The 20986-nt window shown below is 40.2% G+C and overlaps 2 protein-coding genes across 7 annotated transcripts in view; one reads left to right on the top strand and one right to left on the bottom strand.

Annotated features, from left to right (window-relative positions):
• Nucleotides 1–13263, top strand: part of LOC109826372 (transcription initiation factor TFIID subunit 2) — a 53553-nt gene extending 40290 nt beyond the window's left edge. The window contains exons 21-26 of the mRNA XM_020393401.1: nucleotides 2709–2767; nucleotides 2893–2983; nucleotides 3057–3225; nucleotides 3301–3484; nucleotides 11792–11853; nucleotides 12235–13263. Coding sequence (XP_020248990.1) covers nucleotides 2709–2767; nucleotides 2893–2983; nucleotides 3057–3225; nucleotides 3301–3484; nucleotides 11792–11853; nucleotides 12235–13145 — 1476 coding nt within the window. The 3' untranslated portion in view covers nucleotides 13146–13263. The remainder of the gene's footprint in view (nucleotides 1–2708; nucleotides 2768–2892; nucleotides 2984–3056; nucleotides 3226–3300; nucleotides 3485–11791; nucleotides 11854–12234) is intronic.
• On the bottom strand, nucleotides 14885–19809 carry LOC109826116. 6 transcript variants are annotated; one of them, XR_002243202.1, is made up of 4 exons: nucleotides 19606–19809; nucleotides 15728–15814; nucleotides 15462–15607; nucleotides 14885–15375 (listed from the first exon to the last, which is right to left on the bottom strand). XR_002243202.1 is itself a non-coding variant. In XM_020393089.1 (3 exons), exons 1-3 carry the CDS (start codon nucleotides 19644–19646, stop codon nucleotides 15071–15073), a joined length of 414 nt encoding a protein of 137 aa, XP_020248678.1. In that variant the 5' UTR covers nucleotides 19647–19808; the 3' UTR covers nucleotides 14885–15070. The 6 variants fall into 6 exon arrangements, 1 of the variants encoding a protein (XP_020248678.1); XR_002243204.1 differs by lacking the exon at nucleotides 15728–15814 and having other exon boundaries at nucleotides 15462–15540; XR_002243205.1 differs by lacking the exon at nucleotides 15728–15814 and having other exon boundaries at nucleotides 15462–15522.

Here is a 20986-nt window from a genome sequence, read left to right as displayed (position 1 = left end):
CTGTTATACGGTTCACGCAAACTGATTCCCGGTACATTTGCGAACCAATTCCCTCTGGCACACAAATTGGTTCCCCAAAATTGACATACCGCTTACAAGTATGTAGAGCGCAAAGTCTCTTTACATGCACATGTGTGAGGCACAATGCAGTGCACATGCCCGAGTGAAGGGAGGTGCATGCAACACATAATAGACAAGCATGAAGAAATATATTTATGAGTTTTTACATAAAAATGATTTCAAGAACCTTAACTTAGGACTCAAACATAGATAATATCAACTATCAAAACACACAAAAGTTTCAATTAATCACATATACGCTATTATGCATAATTTAGCTAATCTCAGATTATCAATATAATCATAGTTTTGTGCTATTGTTTTGTATTGCACTATGACTATCATGATAATAACATAGTTTGCACAATTAGCTTTATATACTTTCTATTTTCTACTACACTTAGAGAAATGATGAGTGCACCCAAGAAAATTATAACGTACCACATACCCTTGAATCCAAAATAATTTAGGTGCGAATTGCGTACCCGAATTCATACCACCACCACTGTGTAACTATGCTATATACAAATGTGGATCTACGCATTTGTTAGTTTGCACTTTCTTTGCATCATCCCATTAGCACTATTTTTTTAATACTACGCCTCAAATCCCCGGATCTAGAAAAATAGCCCCAAATATCGTAGTTAGAAACCAACAACTTAGAGCTATGAAGCACAGATACTCCCCCGGAGGCCACGAATCCGTGTCTGACACGAATCAGACACGGATTCATGCAAGACACGTGTCGGACACGATCAATCCGTGTCCGACACGGGTCAACGGGTCAACTGAGGGGGACACGGTCAAACAAGGGGCGGGATACGACTTAGATTTGCCGAACAAAGAGAAAACGTTGAATGAAGACAACCCGAAACCCAAACCCAAAAGGCCAAAAACCCTAATGTTCACTTACTCAGTCCCGTCGCTCGTCCTCGTCTTCATCCATCAATCTCTTCTTTCAGATCTCGTGTTCGTCCTCGTCGTCCTCGCTCTCGTCGAGATCAGATCTCATGCTCCACTCGTCGCTCGTCGCGTCGCTGCTCTCATGCTCCTCAGATAGGCTCCACCCGTCGCTCGTCCTCGCCGAGATCAGATCTCGTGTTCATAATACGAAACCATAACATCCCTTTGCCAAAGAAACCATAAGATCATATCTGAGTCCCGCCGAACAAAAAAAATTACTGAAAGACAAAACCCGTAACCGAAACCCAAACCCATAACGAAACCCTAATATTTTCACTTACCTAAGTACCGCCGCCGCTCGTCCTCGTCTTCTCTTAGATCTCGTCGCTCGACTTCTCTCAGATCTCGTCGTCCTCGTCCATCGATCTCGTCTCTCTCTCTCTCTCTCTCGAGACGCCAGGGATTTTGGGAGCTTGAGAGTTGCGGCTAATGAGGGAACACTTAAACCCTAGAAGCAGTTTATATACAAGGCAGATAGGCCTCTCGCAACCGTTAGATGATATTTGGATTAATTTCAACCGTTGGATAGATTATTGATGTGTTAATTGCATATTGGTCTCTTAACTCATCTTTAATTGCCTAATAGGCCCTCACACTTTCACTATTTGTTTATTAGTCCGAAGTTTTCAGTTTTCTTACTAATTAGTCCCTCGTGTTAAGTGGTGTTATTATAAATTTTTCTATATATAATAATAATTTTAAAAAAAAAATCTTGTCGTATCCCCATATCCTATTTTTTTGGATTTTACCGTATCTCGTATCCGTGTCCGTGTCGTATCCGTGTCCCGTATCTGTGCATCACAGACTTAGTCATAGATGTTTGCAACTCGAGTAATACTCCATTTGATTTTTTTCATCAACATATCAGAGGTAAATGCCCTTTATGCCCCTAGTTTCATCCACCCTGAATCGTACTTTTACTTTTCTTCTGTTTGTCAATTGTCGCATATGTCAATAGTGTACAACATCTCAAACAACTAAACATGCAAGGAGTAAGGAGCAGTAGGAGTGTTGTCCTTGTTGACGACGAGCCCCAGAAATTCAGGTGGCTGAGCATGTGTCAATCAATTGTGGCATATGTGAAGGACTGAGATGTGGCTGGGATGATGTATTAGGCTATCTTTAGCACATCACTGGAGGAGGTCTTGGAGGCAAGCTGCTTATACGTTTATGTCTAGCCTAGAGTCAGGAAGAGAAAAGGAGAAAAGCGAATCATGATTCAGAGTTACGTGAGGGAGAGTATGCAGTGGTGGATGATGAAGTTGGCAAGGGCATGATGGGCTGGCAATTCTATGGGTTTACACCAGAGGGAAAGGAAGAGGGTTGAATATGACAATGGAGAATTAGGTCAGCATTCTGGATTATTGAGAAGAGAAGGGAGAGGGATAAGAAAAGGGTAATTTCATCATTTTTTAGTATATTAAGCTCACTGAAAAGGGATGTACATTCCCTGTTTATTCTCAAATACTAATGGAGAGGGTTATTCTATATTATACGGACAGGGATTCCTAAATAAGGCCATCTGAAACGAAAAATATTGGTGGCTCGAGGAATATATATGAAAGAAATTGTTTACTTATTTTTGTTATTCTATGGTTAGTTGTGTCACTTGTGTCATTTTCTTGTAAGACTTAGTCTTTTGAAAGTTCGATTACATTCTTTGTTTGCTTTCTGCTATTTTCCAGAATATCTCCTTCTTATCATCTCTTCTCAAACGCATTGATCAACTTCTGCAATTTGACAGGTGTGTGTGCTAGTTTATGATCCTGTTTTTACTGAAGTTGCTCTGTTGTTTTCATTTCATGTTTTTTAATTAAAGAAGGTTATAAGGGGAACATTATTCAGTTCTTGCATAATTCTTCTTGTCAGCTTTATGCCTAGATACAATGGGATCCTGACTGTTAGCTGTCTTCGCACCCTAGCACAGATAGGATGGAAGATGTCATCTATTGTACCTCTTGTAAGAAATCTTTATTCTCTGATTGTGTCATAGTTTCCTCTTGCATAGAGGTGACCTTTTCTATATGCTACAGGAACGTATTTCAGAAGTCATCAAACCATTCTGTAGCTCTGAGAAAGCATCTTGGATAGTGCGGCTTGAAGCATGCAAGTTGCTTCTGGATCTTGAATTCCATTGTAGAGGCCTTGATGCCACTTTATCTCTGTTTATGAAATTCCTGGAGGAAGAGACATCTTTACGAGGTGTGGTACTCAGTCCATTGCCGATCCTTGCCATGTAATTTATAGATCATGTTCTTTAATAAATTTAAATTGCAGGAGAAACCAAATTGGCTGTGCATGTGATGCACTTGTGTCAAATAAATGCAGAAGCGGAAATTGGCTATGATGTGACATGCCCAACTCTTGTTGCTCTCCTTTGCATGCTTGCAAGCAAAAAAGCATTTAACAATGTCTTTCTGAGGCACTATTTGTTCGGCATCATACAAATTGTTGCTGGGAGGTTAGGAAGAAGTTCTTTTTATTTTGTTCATCGGAGTAATATAGTTATTATGTTGGCATTTAGTCATCTTCAGTTAGCAGCTCTAAATATTTCTGCTAACTGTTCGCACAGTTCTGCTGTGATGCAGTCTCATCCAGCAATTTCCAGTAGCTAGTACATTACTTGCTTTTCTTGGTTCCTTTGTAAATGGTGGTCTAGAGCCTTGATTCTCAATTTTCATATAAGCCCAATCCACGTAGACTCAAGGTTGGTATGTGCCATAACCACTTTTAGTGAGAACAGCAAGTAATACTTACAGAGTGCAAACACATTGGTACATGTTTGTTGGACTGCAAGTGACTTGCAAGAGAACAATGAACAGCATTTAGTATGAAACACATGCGCTAGTACATGTCATTGGGAAGTAGATGGAGGCACCTGTATTGTTATACAAGCACTCTTTCTTTGGTAGTAATAGTTTCCCACTTTCCCCTGGAATCTGGTCGTCAAATTTATTACTAAGATTGTAACAAGTACTAGGGGCAAGTTGTTTTCTTTATTCTCCGGTAATTGTCCGTCGATTGTGAGTTTAGCTTGTGGGAAACCAACATCTGCAAAGAAGGGAGTTTACTCATGTAATTATCATAAGTTTTATCTCTCATGTATGTACCACTATCGTCTCTAATTCTCGAACTCATTGGTTTAGTCTCTTCTGAAATTCAGTCATTAATTTCTCTTATCACAGCTGTCATTCATATCTGCAATAATATTTATAAACGTTCACAGCTGTCATTCATATTTGATGACAAAATCTGGTTAGTAGATCTAGGATTCCAGACGTTCTTCCTATGATTTCAATGTGAGGTATTGAAATTTTTCTACATATAAAATCCGTGAACACATCTGATATTGCTTTTAGAGCTCCCATCAGATCATGATAGTTTATCTGCTTAACATTTTAGTCTCTTCTTCTGCCCTCAATCAATGTGTCCCATAGCACCCATGGTTATTCCAGGTTATATCCTCTCATTATGCTTGACACAATATTCAACTATATATCTTTTTGCTTGGACCCTCATTATTGTTTGATAGGGCAGCTAAACAATATTTCATTTTTATCTTCTTTTCTGGTTTGTATTGTTCTGGGTTGTCAATACATGCATCATGTACTGATCTCGTTGCCAGGTATTTGAAAATCCTGTACATCATCCAATCCTTAAAAACATCTGAAACTGCTTTTAGTGCTTCCATCAGATTGTAATAATTTATTTGCTTAACATTTTAGTCTCGTCTTCTGTCATCAATCAAGGCATCTCATGCCCGCCCTTTATTATTCCAGGTTATATCCTCTTATTATATTTGACATTTTTGTAGGGTCGAAAAAATTGAAGTTGATTAATTTTTGTTTTAAGAATGGGTTCGATCGCTTGGTACGAATCTCTTACAATCACTCACACTCTCTCTCGATTACAGAGGAAGAGAAGATTAATTTGACTTCTCTTTTGTTTAAAAGTGAGTTCTTGGTGGCGAAAGGATGCCTCACTCGATGCTTGAGTCGAGCTTGCTTCCCGTTGACGATCAAATCAAGATCGCTTCAACTTGAGAAGAGAATCAGACTTTGTTGATGGCTTAGATTGTTAGAACCGAGGTTTGGATCTCAATCTTGAATGCCAAAGCTCTGCCTCTCCTGCTCCTCGTCTGCCCCCCTCTTTTATAGCTACTTACGGTTATTTAGAGTTTCAGCACGTATATGACGTGCTAAAATTGTGGGTAGAGGACGTAATTGCCTCCTACAATTTAGCTCAGTAGATTAATGGAGCGTAACGTGCTCCTGAAGTTTAGCCCACGTGACTGACTAGGTCTTCGGAGCTGTTACAGTTGGATCTCTAGCGGACGACGAGCCTCGCTGTTTGGCGAAGTTCATCTGATTGAACGAACCTCAATATGCAACGAAGTTCGTCTTCTAAGGCCAACTTTGCACTACAGCGAATTATGTCTTCACTGACGTCGTCTGACGAGCTTTGTATTCACTAACAAACTTCGTCTTCGACAGCTGAGTCTAACTGTGTAGCAAGTCTTGTGAATTTTCTTTTGACGAGCCTCATCTACACTAATGAGCTTCACGTCTGGTGATGAGCTCCGAACCTCGTATCCAATGACGAGCTTCGAGCCCCGATTCCAATGACGAGCTTCGAACCTCGTATCCAACGACTAGCTTCGAACCTCGTATCCAATGACGAGATTCGAACCTCGTTTCCACTGATGAGTTTCGAACCTCGTCTTTTGATATTGAGCATCGCTGCATAGCGAACATCGTCTTTTGATTTTGAGCCTCGCTGCATGGCGAACCTTGTAGGCGAAGCTGTCAGGCGAGCTTCAATCAGTTCAGACGAGCTAAATTGTCAGACAAACTTAGCATTGTAGGCGAATTTTAATGTTCAGGCGAAGTCCAGTTTTGCAGACGGACTTCAGAACATGCTACGAAAAACGGATCATAACTTTCAAACTGTAAGTCGGAATTGGACGAATTATATATAAAAATCAACTATCTCGAGGAGACGGAGCCGACCAAACCCACCCAAAGGGTTCGGTTTGATCCTGTCTGTTTCGTCAAATTCCTTACGGTTCGAGAGATACTAGCATTTTTGTCAGTTTTGAGCTTTGCTAGGAATTAAGGTAATTTTTATTACCTACAAAACCCCCTCTAAAGTTTTTAGACCTAAATCAGGTTGCATGGGGTCTAAAATATTTTGGCTCTTAAGGCCTGCAAAATGAGCACTATTCAGATGAAATGAGGAGTCTTCCAACGAACTTTTCCATTTTGGTAAAGTTGAACTCTTCAGACGTAACTAATGATCGTCATCTAGGATTTTTAGCAAACCCTCAGCTATCAACGGATTTGACGTTTCTTTACCAACTGTCGTTTGAGTTGGACTAGCCATGCTTTTGCCCTTAGCATGGTAAGTTGTCGAGGGGTTTTTCTTAGGTTTAATGTTAAGATTTATCCTCTATCCTTGGACATTCAAGACGTTGGATTAAGTATTCGAGTATGATTATAACAGTTAAGTTGTAATCAAGTTTGGTTGTGTCATTCAGTGTAATAGCTCAACCTGAAAAGTCGAAAGAGAGTCTTATCACATGGTAGACCTGCTATTTCAAGAAGCGGTCATTTGTAAGGATGACGGTGTGAAAGCAATCAAGTCGTTCAGTGACATGAAAGTATAACAACTGTGATTAGAATAAAGACACATCGCATGGTAGACCACTATCTTCGACCGTTCTATGGGATAGAACTTTCGAAAAAAACCAGATAGTGAATCATCGCATGGCAGATCACTATCTTGATCGAATGAAAAGTCGGTGTTCATTGCATGGTAAAACACTACTTGGCGAGGGATATCAAATCGTTCAGTGACATGAGAGTATAACGATTTTAATTAGAATAGTGACACATCGCGTGGTAGGTCACTATTTTCGATCATTCTAAGGAGAAATGACTATCAAAGATAATCATTAACATTATAGTTTTGTGATCCCGCCATCCTATTAAAGAGGATTGACGAGAGAATTTGGAGGAAGTGACTATCAGAGGTAGTCATTAACATGATAGTATTTTGGTAAGGGGCCAGATGCTTACGTCTCACTTCGCACTCACCTTGGAGTTGATTTATGACGAGCTTCGGGTCGTCATGGCTTCATCAGAGAGAAAGCTCAAGGTAGTACATGGTTTTGTAGAGAAACCGTGACTACCCCTACTCCAGCGATAACTGTAAATCAGGATTGAAGGGTAAAAGACTCATGCATCTAATAAGGCTTAGACCTTATCCTTCAGGGTGTAATATTTAGAGATGGGATGATGAACCATCCTGTGGTGCGCATAATAGTTGGGATCATCCGTTCTCAACATCTCCTCAGGTCGCATCGATTTGGGGAGCTTGATCTTTTTCGCCTTGATCAAGAATTTGAGGATCGGGATGACTTGCTCATCTTGAAAATCATACTTCTGTTGAAAGCGGCTATCCGAATATTTGCCCTTTTGCTTTGACGAAGATTTAGGGGAAAAAATGATTTTTACCGTCAAAGCATCTTTCCCTTTTACATAAGTCAGAGGGGTGAGGTTGTCTTGGTCATACCTCCTTGAAAATCATATGGCTCTTCAGCATCTAGCCTTTTGAGCATGTTTTCGATTTGTTCTCCTTGACGAACAAGCATTTTCCAAGTTTGGGTCTTCACCGCTCTAATTTTGAATAAAATATGGATCGAGAGATTATTGCGACACATCTCGATCAACGTACTTTCAGAGAATTGATCACAGCAATGCAACGACCGATTTTTAAATCTCTTGATAAAGTTACTGACACACTATGTCTTTTTCTATTTTTCAGTTAGCAGGGTGGCCATAGATACTTTTGTGTCATCGTCGAAGAATCTAGCCAGAAAAAATCTTACTATATCCTTCCAACAAGTGATGGATTCAGGCTCCAATCTGCGAAACCATTCAAAAGCGATCCCCTTGAGGGTACTAATAAAAAGTCAAGTCATAATGGAATCATTTTTCACTATGTGTCCAGTTTGCGCCTAGAAGTAGTAGATGTGTTGGGTAGGAGAATCCTTGTCATCGAATTACAATAGATTTAGTGGCTTGAACTTTGGAGGAAAGGGGACATCGTCCCATTCAACAGGGTACAGTCTAACCACCCCCAGTTCTCTGAAGTTTCTCTGAAGTTTCTCTGAAGTTTCTCTGAAGCTTCAAAGCCTCAAGCTGCTTCTGAAAATCATCCAACTTCTGATCTCGGTTATTCTTACGCGGGTTGGACTCTGCTTCAAATGATTCAGAGTGAATATCAAAACTCTTTTCCTCATCTTCTTCATTATTGTCATCTTAATTTTGACGGCTAGATTCCCGAGCACTAGATGAATGTCGTTGGTGCCTTGATCCTGAGGATTCGGTAGTAGCTTTCATCTTCTTCTCCTTGAGGAGTTTGTCCATCATATCATCCAAACGTCTAGTGGTTTCTTGTTGTTGGAGGAGAGCAGCTTGTTGTTCTTCTAACCTTCTTGTCATTTTTTCTTTATTCCCGGCCATGTGAGCGCTCACTTGCTCACTTTGATCGGTGCTGAAAGGTTGGGATGTTACAATGACAGAGTTTTCAGGCTCTTCATCGACATCATAGGATATACCCGCTAATTTTCGATAATGCAACGAGATCCTTGCTCTGGTACGGGTACGGGTGTGTTGGTGAACACCCTGTCTTTCAATGAGTGTTTCTCGTAATCCTGGGAAAAACTCAAGATTGGAGGACTCAGAAGAATCGGTTTGGGTTTTATCTTTGCTTTTACCAACCATATTGATCGTCACTTCGACGTGGCGATTTTTGGATGCTTGCTTTTTAAAACGAAAGCGTCTTCTTCTTGCCGAAGGAATCATCAATGGCTCTGACAGTCGTTCAAAGACTATAGACTTGTGTGTTGATACCCTACATGGGCATTGGGAGAGCACTACGGAGATAAGTTTCTCACAACTGCAATTGGATTTCATCTGGCTCATACTGCGCTTACGAACTAGGTAATCACAGAGATCAATAACAGGACCACCCCCTGTTAACTCAGGTAGCTTGTTTATGCATGCGTAAGAATCTCTAAGTGTTAGAGATTGGCGAGCCTGGTTGGCTGGACGAACATCATGTTGAAGACGGGGTCCGTCGTCTGAACGCACTCGGACGTTTGGACGAGGCTCATGTGCGATACGAGGTTCGTTGGTTGGGCGAGCCTCGTCATTCATACGAGCTTTGATATTCGGACGAACGTGGTTCGGGGAACGAACCTCGTATTTCATGCGAGGTTCGTCAATCGGACGAACTTGGTTCCAAGGACTGATTTGTCGTCCGGGTCGAACCTCGTCTTGGACCTTTGAATGTTTCTCTATAACATTGCTAGTTTGAGGTTGAAGGTGAGATTCGTCTTTTCGACGAGGTTCGTCACTTCGTCGAGCCTGAGTCTTGCTATTCTGAGCAGTAGGGCAAATTTGCACTAGTTGTTTTGGATGAGTCTCGTTTTGAAAGCGAGGTTCGTCAGCCGAGCATATTTGAATGCATGGGCGAGGCCTGTTGTTTCAATGAGCCTCGTGTTGAAGACGAGGTTCGTCATTCAAGCGAGGTTTGTCCTCCTGACGAGCCTGGATTTGGCTATCTTTCCCAATAGAGCAAGCTCGTTGAGTTGGACGAACCTCGTATTGAAGCTCATCATTCGAACCTAGTTGGGTACCAGGGTGAAGTTCGTCATTTTGACGTTCCTCTGCTAAATGACCCTCAGTAGGCTTGTGGGCCTTGGACATATTATCTCGTGGCCGATAGTGAAAACCGTCCGACGAGACCAGGACTTGAGCCTTGCGGCGAGCCTGGTTCTGACGTCGACGATGTCTTGCTTGTTTTGAGAGCAAATTAGCAGCAGATTCTACAACAGTCAACTTCTAGCTAAGTTGTTCAGTAGAAGCAACCAAAGTTTGGCAAGGTTGCTTGACATCGCACCTCTTAGCCTGATGGCTAGTTTTCAAAGCCTCGTTATCCAGAGGTAAAGGTTTCTCTTCGAGACTGACTCAAGTTGAATTATCAGAAGCCACGTGGGATGAAGTCTCATAAGAGACTATGTTATTTGCGTGCCTTCGTGGGACTTAAAGTTCCATAGGAGAGGAACTCCTCATACTTAGATTGATCGAACTCGATTGGTCGAACTCGATGACGACAGTTTCGACCTCGGTTCCCACTACGATCTGATCTGATTACGCCATCATCAGTTCATCGAAAATAATGGCTTCTCCTACTGTGGTCGTCATCTTCTGTAGGGTCAAAAAAATTAAAGTTGATTGATTCTTGTTTTAAGAGAAAAGATTAATTTGACTTCTTTTTTGTTTAAAAGTGAGTTCTTGGTAGCGAAAGGATGCCTCACTCGATGCTTGAGTCGAGCTTGCTTCCCGTTGACGATCAGATCAAGATCGCTTCAACTCGAGAAGAGAATCAGACTTTGTTAGTCGAGCTTGCTTCCCGTTGACGATCAGATCAAGATCGCTTCAACTCGAGAAGAGAATCAGACTTTGTTGATGGCTTAGATTGTTGACGATCAGATCAAGATCGCTTCAACTCGAGAAGAGAATCAGACTTTGTTGATGGCTTAGATTGTTAGAATCGAGGTTCGGATCTCAATCGTGAATGTCAAAGCTCTTCCTCTCTTGCTCCTCGTCTGCCCTCCCCTCTTTTATAGCTATTTGCGGCTATTTATAGAATTTCAGCACGTAACCAACGTGCTAAAATTGTGGGTAGAGGGCGTAACTGCCTCCTGTAATTCAGCTCACGTTGGTTAATGGGGCGTAATGTGCTCCTGAAGTTTAGCCCACGTGGCTGACTAGGTCTTTGGAGCAGTTATAGTTGGATCTCCAGCGGACGACGAGCCTCGCTGTTTGGCGAAGTTCATCTTATTGAACGAGCCTAAATATGCAGCGAAGTTCGTCTTCTAAGGCCAACTTTGCAGTACAGCGAACTCTGTCTTCATTGACGTCGTCTGACGAGCTTCGTATTCACTAACGAACTTCGTATTCGACAGCTGAGTCCAACTGCGTAGCAAGTCTTGTGAATTTCCTTTTGACGAGCCTCATCTTTACTAATGAGCTTCACATCTGGTGATGAGTTCCGAACCTCGTATCCAATGACGAGCTTCAAACCCCGTTTTCAATGATGAGCTTTGAACCTCATATCCAACGACTAGCTTCGAACCTTTTATCTAATGACGAGCTTCGAACCTCGTTTTCACTGATGAGCTTCGAACCTCGTCTTTTGATGTTGAGCTACGCTGCATAACGAACCTCGTCTTTTGATGTTGAGCCTCGCTGCATGACGAACCTCGTAGGCGAAGCTGTCAGGCGAGCTTCAATCAGTTCAGGCGAGCTAAGCTGTCAAACGAACTTAGCATTGCAGGCGAACTTTAATGTTCAGGCAAAGTCCAGTCTTGCAGGCGGACTTCAGAACATGCTGCGAAGAACGAGTCATAACTTTTAAACCGTAAGTCAGAATTGGACGAATTATATATGAAAATCGAATATATCGACGAGACGGAGTCGACGGGTTCGGTTTCGTCAAATTCCTTACGGTTTGAGAGATATTAGTATTTTTGTTAGTTTTGAACTTCTTTGTTAGGAATTAAGGCAATTTTTATTGCTTACAATTTTCTTCTACAACATTTTTTTATGTGGACCCTGATTATGGTCCCGTTATGATTTAAGGTCCCTTGAAACTGGTAAGACTTGTTTATTAATTTGAAGTCATTTCTTGATTTCAGGCCACCGACACTTTATGGTGTTCCAAAGACCCTAGAGCAGTTTCCGACGATCCAAGAACTGTTTCCAAAGTTTCAAGAACAATCGGCAGCTCCAGAAACATTTGGCGACCAGCAGAATAAACCTGCCAACTCCTTCAAGCTCCGAATCTCGAAACCTCAAGAAACTTCTGCCCCAGCTAGTTCAAACCTTTCAGATGCTCATCTGCTGCCCATGGTTGATGCTTCCAAGGACACTGATACTGTCTCCAATAATAGTGAGAGGAAGAGAAATGTCTTAAAGATCTCGAAACCTCAAGAAACTTCTGCCCCAGCTTGTTCAAACCTTTCAGATGCTCATCTGCTGCCCATGGTTGATGCTTCCAAGGACACTGATACTGTCTCCAGTTCAAACCTTTCAGATGCTCATCTGCTGCCCATGGTTGATGCTTCCAAGGACACTGATACTGTCTCCAATAATAGTGAGAGGAAGAGAAATGTCTTAAAGATCTCGAAACCTCAAGAAACTTCTGCCCCGGCAACTTCAAACCTCTCTGATGCTCATATAGTGCCCATTGTTGATGCTTCCAAGGACGCTGATACTGTCTCCAATAATAGTGAGAGGAAGAGAAATGTTTTAAAGATCAAGGTCAAGCAACCAGGATCATCAAGTAAAGCAGATGGTATTGACCAAATCATCGAAAATTCTCGAGGCGGGCAGAATGACACCAATGAAGTAGTAGGCCCCACCAGTTCTGTTTCTGTAGATGCCCCTAATCATCATGATACAAGCGAGCCACTTCATGTCAGTAACCAAAACATTGAAGAAGTGAACTCCTGTTATGTTTACGAATCTCGAGTAACTGCTAGTATTGGTAGCAGCGCCAAATTGAATAAAGATGGTGTTCAGGAGTTACAGTGCACAGCTGATTCAAGGAAGAGTATTCCTTGGGATCAATCTTCTCCTGTCACTGAGAGAACTGAGGTGGAAGTTCATCAAGAACACTCCCTCCTACAGGAGGCGACAGTGAAGAGGAAGACGGAAAAGAAAAAGGACAAGGAAAAGAAAAGGAAACGAGAAGATAAATCTGGTGAGAAAGATCGTTCTAATGACCCTGCTTATCTGGAGCGTAAGCGCCAGAAGAAGGAGAAGAAACGTCTCAAGAAGATGGAAAAGATGATGAAGAAGGGTGAGGGGAAGTCTTTGGATGATTCGATGAAACCTGTGGCAGAGTCTTCTAAAGGTGATCAATCCTCTGAAGGATCCAAGAAATTGCAAGGGAAAGTAGAAGACCATAATATACTGAAACCTAAAGAAACCAGTTCAGCCCCTAAATTAAAAATTAAAATTAGAAGTCTTGGTGGCAAAAATGGGTAGAGGTGTAATATGTAAATTGACACAGTAGTAGTTGTGTTGTAATCTAATTTCTTTGTATTCTGATATATAATTTTTTCATGTGAGTTGAGCATCAATGCATTTTAGAGCAATGACAGAAGATGAGGCGATACTTCGTTAGTAAACTTTAATGTCTTTCAGAGATAGAATAGCATAAGGTTAGAACAAATTTGTTGCGGGTATTGACTCATTGCCGGATGTATGTTGACTGTGAAGCTAATGCGTTTGCAACATACAACCCGAAACAGGTAAGGCGGCAGTTGTGACTATTGAATTTGTATGTTTATGTACTAGATACTCTTTTCTTTTCCTTTTCTTTTTTTCAGTTAAATGTATGTACTTGATTTCAACGTCAGTCTTGTATTTGTATGTACTAGATATTGATCGGTGTAGAATAATTGTGAGCTTTTGGCTTCATTTGTGAAGGATTGATTATTTTTCTTCTGTTTTTCATTAGAACAATAATGTATATGTTAATATATTTTAGTATTAATTTAAGTGAAAATCTACAATTTCTGAAACTATGATGAGAATTGAGGGTTATGTTTTTATATTCCAACAATAAAGATCCTTCTGACGTGCAATCCATGTTGGTACGTATTTTTCTTCTATTTTAACGTTACTTTTTAGTAACTTTGTAACAATTGATAGTGCATGTTTGCCAATTCCAACAAAATATTACATTTTGGAGTGTGAAGCATATTTGATTTAGGTTATTGTCCGGACCTGTCTATATGGACTCCAAAAGTCGCCGCCATTAGTGTTGTTTAATGACGGAATAACAAGCTTAAACTTCGACAAGTAACAAGAAAGAAAGAAGATCATATGCGTGACGAGCTATCGTGGATACATTGCTGTGTATATGAACATATTGTTACCATAATTCTTACATATTAGATTAGAAAAGGAAAAAATTTTAAAACAGACCCTTTTTGAAATTTAATGGGCAAAATCGACCTCCAAGAAAAAATATTAGCAAATCCGACCCTTTTTCTGAAAATGGTCGGTTTTGCAGTGATGGGGCTTCTACGAAGTGCATGGGACTAGTAGTCCCGTGCATTTTATATTTAGTAAACGAAGTGCACAGGACTGCTAGTCTCGTGCCCTTGGTCTTCAATAGGCGACTTCCTCTCTGCCTAAAAGTCGGGACTGCTAGTCCCGACTTTTAGGCAGAGAGGCTAAAGACCAAGGTCGTGATGTGCCTCTCTGCCTAAAAGTCGGGACTGCTAGTTCCGACTTTTAGGCAGAGAGGCACTAGCTTGCTGAAGACCAAGTGCACGGGACTAGTAGTCCCGTGCACTTTGTTTACTGAACACAAAATGCACGGGACTACTAGTCCCGTGCACTTCGTGTGCACGTTTTCGTGCACTTTTTGGCTGTATTTCATGTAGTCCATGTATAAACTTTAATGCAAAATCATAAACAAATCTAATATCATGAATTTCACCACATACTCACCATAAACTCATTTACAAATCTAAATATCATGAATTTCACTACGTACTCATTTACAAATCTAAATATCATGAATTTCACCATATACTCATTTCAAATCAAACAAATCACACCACAAACTCCCACTAACAAATCCAACATAATAACACCACAAACCCACTTAAAAATCCAACAAATCACACCATAGTCTCGCAAAGTCATATACAAATCTAAATATCATGAATTTCACCACATACTCGCCATAAACTCATTTACAAATCTAAATATCATGAATTTCACCATATACTCATTTCAAATCAAACAAATCACACCACAAACTCCCACTAACAAATCCAACATAATAACACCACAAACCCACTTAAAAATCCAACAAATCACACCATAGTCTCGACTATAAATTCAAAAACCATGTCACATCCCTAAATAGTTTTGTAACGTATATAACCTGTAGTTTACATACATCCAAGAACTCTCCTCCTCCTCCTTTGTCTTCGTCGTCCTCCATACCGCCCTTCGACGAGTTCGTGATCCGGTTGCGTTTGTGGTTGTGACGATCCAGCTCCATCAACATGTTGGAAAGGTCCAACTTCATCGTCATTTCGTCGTCCTCGACTTTGTCGCTGTTGTCGTGTGTATACGAATGGCGTTACCTCTCGTCTATCATGACGATCTTCGTGAGTTCGGTGTAAGGCTTGGTGAAGCCTCTGCATTATGGACTGATATATTGATACATGTTCATGTGCTTCTGGGTTTCTACCTATGATAGGTAGTGCAAAAAATTCAAAATTTGATATTAAATTTTCAAATTAAAGAATGTAAATTTGATAATTAATTTTATATTACCTGCTCGAGCCAATTCCAAGCCACGATTTGTAAGAGTTTGAACTTCATCTATTGCTGATACCTGCAAACTTTAGTAAATCTGTGTATTTCCTTAGTCATTCCATCAAAATTACACGACTTAGATAGCATGAACATTTTCCTAGAACCTATTTCCTTAGTCATTCCATCAAAATTACACGACTTAGATAGCATGAACATTTTCCTAGAACCTCCATCATACATAGGCAAATTACACGACTTAGATAGCATGAACATTTTCCTAGAACCTCCATCATACATAGGCAAATTATTCACTCCGATGTCGAGACTCCCATTGAAGAAGCAAATAATGGGTATAGAGTTAGCCATTGAAACTGAAAATCAACAATCCATCATATGTAAATAATCTATTATAACTGAAAATATTATTCATCATTATTCATCATATGTAAATAAATTTAATACACAAATCAATCCCAAATAATGGCTAAACCCCTAATCATTATTCATCATATGTAAATAATGGCTAAACCCTAACTATAAAATCACATTATTCATCATATTTCATAAAATAAAAACTAAAAATTTTCAGATCTAAAATCATAAACCCTAATCAATCCAAATCATTCATCAAAACTCTAATCCTACCCAATTCATATTCCTCATCAAAATTAACAACAAAATTAAAAAAATTAAACCTTGATCAGAGCTTAGTGGCTGTAGTCGGCAGCAACGACGCGTCACGTGTGAGACGGCAACGGCTGTGGTCAAGCGTTTGGTTCGAAGGCGGCGGTGAGGCGAACTGGGTCGGCGGGGTCGATGGGGTAGGGCGGGTCGGCGGGGTCGATGGGTAGGGGGGTCGGCGGGTAGGTGGGGCGTCGGGGGGCAAGGGGGTCGCGAGAGAGGGTTTGGGGGCCTTTTTTTCTTTTTTTTTTGTGGGGGGGGGGGGGCGGGGAGGGGGGGGGGGGGGGGGGGGGGGTCAGCGACGCGTTTTTTTTGGAAAAAGGGGGGGGGGGCGGTCACGAGCGTTTGAGGGGGGGGGTCTCGTGATTGGCCTTCTTTTGTTTTGATGATGATTACAACACAATTGTACATCTAATATGATTTGTCTATGTGTTTGTGTTTTATATTTATTCTAGGCGTCAACATATGTTGAAGGATGGATTATAATAGAGCTTCGAACGATCATCTCCAATGGAGGTTGCGGAATTCGTGGAGTGAAGCTTATGGCAATATCAATGTTTCAAGATCCAAGTTCAGCTTCATCGCGCATAATGTACCGAGTCAAGCTTAATGAAGATCAAGATCCGCTTCGGGTAATTTAGTTTAGGTTTTATATTATGTGTGTTAAGTACCTTAAGCTCAATATCATATACACACACGTATTTGGTTTCTATGTATAGTCATATATATATATATACAACACAAGTTTTGGTTTTTATGTTTATAAATATGAAATTACATATTTCATATTTATTATTGTGATTTGGTTTAACTACTTAGATATGAAACAAATATATTTTCATATACATACTCATATGTTTTATTTTCTATTGTATTTGTAAAAATATTGTATTCTTAGTTTTTGGACTTAACAATAATCATATACATATTTTATTAAGTCTACATAATCATTGTGAAAAGTTTTAAAATATGGTTTAGCCAAAATGTCAAAATTCACATGTTTACATTTTCATGTTTTGGCCTATTTTGTAAAATGATGATATTTTTCATTTGGGAAGTCTTTTTTGGAAACCAGTCATTGTATCATGTTTATTATCATGTCTACAATCATTCTCTAAAGTTTTATATTTTTTGGAATTTATTTGATATTTTTAAACAGTGTTTTAAAATCAGAAAACTGTTCAAAACTGTAAAATTTTTCATATATCAGTTCACGGTCGACCGCCACGGTCGACCGCGCCTGAGTCTTTTCCATAGTGAGCAGCAGAAACTTTCGCAATCGACCGCCACGGTTGACCGTCAAGCTGAATTCCTCACAGTCGACCGCCGCGGTCAACCGTCGAACTCTCTGGAGTTTCTCCTGTTGTTTTTGTTGCTCGCGGTCGATCGCCGTTTATCCCAACGGCTCTTTTGTACAGAATCAGATTTCTGATTCTTGGGCTGTTTGGTCTTTTCCCTTGGGGTTTTTGCTGTTGCTTCCTCTTCCTATATAAACCCTCAAACCCCCTTCTATTTCAGTAACAAATGGGATGTTTTAAACAACTTTAAAAAAGTTTTAACAGTGGTTTAAGTTTGGTTTAAAGCTGTTTTTGGTTGGTCACAAGTGGAGGAGATCATCTATATTGTTTGAGCTTCCTTTTAATCTATCTCTCCATCTTGTTATTCAGAGAAGAATCTCTAAACTCATATCTAGCTATTTTTATGTTTGATTTACATTTTCATAAGCTAGCATTTGTATTGAGTTTAGTTTGATTTTGATTTACTCATTGTTTACACACACACCCACTTGAGCTTATTGTATTTTCATACATAGTATTGTTGGGTTGGTGAGAGTTGTAACAATTGAGTGTGAGCTTTCATTGTGTTCTCATCCATATTAGAGAACAATCATTTGTTGTATTTGTGCTTATTGTGAGATACACTTTGTAATACACTCGTACACCAAGAGGAGTGTGTGGTGAGAGTCGGGGATCGTCCCAAGAGAAGTGGCGTCGGTTGACGAACCTAGGGAGAGGTTGTAACCGAGCACTTGAGGGAGATACGGCTAGGTCCAACACTTGTGAGGGTGTAGAGTGGGTTTGCAAGAGTGTGAGTTGTAGAGTTTTCGGTTAGCTAGAAAACCGAGTGCGTAGAAGTTCCGGCCTCCAAACCGGATTGTGATAGTGGATTTTCTCCCCGGGAGAGGGGAGCGGAGACGTAGGACGGAAGGTCCGAACTCCGTGATCATATCGTATGTTTGAGTTTGCTTTGGTGCACTTAATCTTATGTTTATATTTCTTGTCACCATTGTCCATAGCTCATTATTTTTATCATCCACTATCTAGTTCATATTGTTTACCCTTGTGTTAGTTTACATATCCTTGCATATATCATATTGTATATCTCTTTGGTAGGATATATCATCTTGTGCTAGTTTATATATCCTTATATATATATATATATATATATATATCATATAGGATATATCTATTTATTCATATTGCTTATTCTTACTTATAATTCTTGTATATCTATCTTGCAAGAATATACTTATTAATTAATTTTAATTGACATTTAAATCAGATTAGATTAGCATAAGACGCTAATCACCCCCCTCCTCTAGGGTCTAACAGGTCGGTCAAGAGGGAATTAAAGTGGACTGCATGAGACTACTAGTCCCGTGTAGGTCGGTTTTGCTCATTTTTTTAACACACAGTTGTTTTTGCTGAATAAATTGAAAAAAAGGGTGTTTTTAAAAATTGGTCCATTAGAAAAACATACATGCTATCCAACATCTCAAGCCTACTAGATTTAGGACAAATTTTCAAAACAGTCCTATTTGGACATTTAATTTGAAAAAAAGACCCATTTTGAATTTATTTGTAAAAACCGACCTGGTTTCAGCGTCAGGGCTGAAACCAGGTCGATTTTTACAAAAAAAGTTCCGTAAAGTCAAGTCCCGTGAAGTTTAGCAACCATTTTGTTAAGCTGCTAAACTTCACGGGACTTCAAGTCTCCCAAGTCCCGTGGAGTTTCAAAGCTGAAGTTGCAGTTCCCACCCCATTCCGCTCACTCCCCCATTCCCCTTCATCTCCCTCCCCAAATCAGAAAAATGTTGTCCTCTCACAGCTGAAGAGCTTTGAGTCACTGTCCAATCCTCTCTAATCCTCTCTCTCTTTCCCCCAATTAATTAATTCCTAGGGAATTAATGAAACAGAGAGAAGGCCAGGCCTGCACATCTTCCTTCATTCTTCTTCTTCCCCAGATTCAATGGATCTGCTGCTGTTTTGGGGAGGGAGATGAAGGGGAACGAGGAGTTCTTCATAATAAATTAATCAAAGTACAGATCCCGAACGCGCATATCAAAGTAAACTGTAATAGCGACAAAATTACAATAGTTTGTGTAAAAATTAAAAAACCTAGGATCTCGAGAGAGCGGAATCGATCAGCTGGTGATGGATTAAGAGAGGAATTGAGATCTGCGAGGGAGATTGGATCGAACCTGTAGAAATCGACGGATTTAAGCTTGCTTGAAGTGATCATCGTGGCGACGGATGGAGTGAGATCTCTCTCTCTCTCTCTCTCTCTCTCTCTCTCCCCCCTTCGAAATTGAGAGATTTATGAAATGAAAAGGGAGGATAAATGAGTGAATAATAAGAGAGAGAGAGGGATGCAGTGTTAACAATTTTTTTAAATCCGGTGAAGTTCTTCTGAAGATTACGTCTCGTGGAGTTTGGGCATTTATGAAATTTTGAAACTTCACGGGACTTCAAGTCCCGTGAAGTTTAGCAGCTTCACTAACTTGTGACTAAACTTCACGGGAGTTGAATTCCCGTGAAGTTTCGAATTTTTTTTAACAAAAACCGACCTGGTTTCAGCTCTGACGTTGAAACCAGGTCGTTTTTTGCAAATAAATTCAAAATGGGTCGGTTTTTGAGATTAAATGTCCAAACATGATTGTTTTGAAAATTTGTCCAAAATAACTATGTTATATAAGTTATTTGTGCTTGATAAATCTAGTCTGGAAATTTTCAAAACCAACCCTTTTAGCATTTTATTTGCAAAAAACGACCTATTTTGAAAATAATTACAAAAACCGACCTGTTTTCAGCCCAGCGCTGAAAACAGGTCGGTTTTTATAAAAAAAGTCTCCGAAACATCACGGGAGTTCAACTCCCGTGAAGTTTATCGAGAAATTAAACTTCACGGGAGTTGAACTCCCGTGAAGCTTAATTTTGCTTAAAACTCCACGAGAGTTCAACTCCCGTGGAGTTACAGTCGAAAATTTCCAGCGAACCGAGTCTCTGGCAAATTGTGACTGCAACTTCACGGGATTTCAACTCCCGTGAAGTTGCAGGTCACCCAGCATGCACAGCTTCTGTGCAGGTTTTGTATATTTACCTGTAAATCATATATATGTCAATTTATTTGCAAACAACAATATATACATGATTCCACAATGAATTATAACTCATATATATGCCAATTTATTTGCAAACAACAATATATACATGATTCAACCATGAATTAAACACACACGATTATGTATATGAACAACAATTTATCTTCAAAAGTTCAGTATTTGAAAATTCAGGAAAGTTACAAAATTTATCAAAATAAGTTCATATACAACCCAATATAGCTCCCCTCCTTCCTCTCCCTCTCTTCCCCCTCCCCCTCGCTCTTCCCCGCCCCCTGGGTTCCTACTGATGAGCCTCAACTATCTGAGTATCCGACCAGGAAAGTTACAAAATTTATCAAAATAAGTTCATATACAACCCAATATAGCTCCCCTCCTTCCTCTCCCTCTCTTCCCCCTCCCCCTCGCTCTTCCCCGCCCCCTGGGTTCCTGCTGATGAGTCTCAACTATCTGTGTATCAGGC

This window comes from Asparagus officinalis, chromosome 10 (genome assembly GCF_001876935.1).
Source record: "Asparagus officinalis chromosome 10, Aspof.V1, whole genome shotgun sequence".
NCBI lineage: Eukaryota > Viridiplantae > Streptophyta > Magnoliopsida > Asparagales > Asparagaceae > Asparagus > Asparagus officinalis.
This window is presented reverse-complemented; position numbering and strand designations above follow the sequence as displayed.

Bases quoted from the DNA above. Each gene is read 5' to 3' on its own strand.
- LOC109826116 (XM_020393089.1), bottom strand. From the start codon at position 19,646: ATGATCACTTCAAGCAAGCTTAAATCCGTCGATTTCTACAG. The intron at 15,530-19,605 runs GTTCGATCCAAT...GATTTACTAAAG, and splicing joins AAATCCGTCGATTTCTACAG to TTTGCAGGTATCAGCAATAG. The intron at 15,376-15,461 runs GTAATATAAAAT...TACCTATCATAG, and splicing joins CTTGGAATTGGCTCGAGCAG to GTAGAAACCCAGAAGCACAT.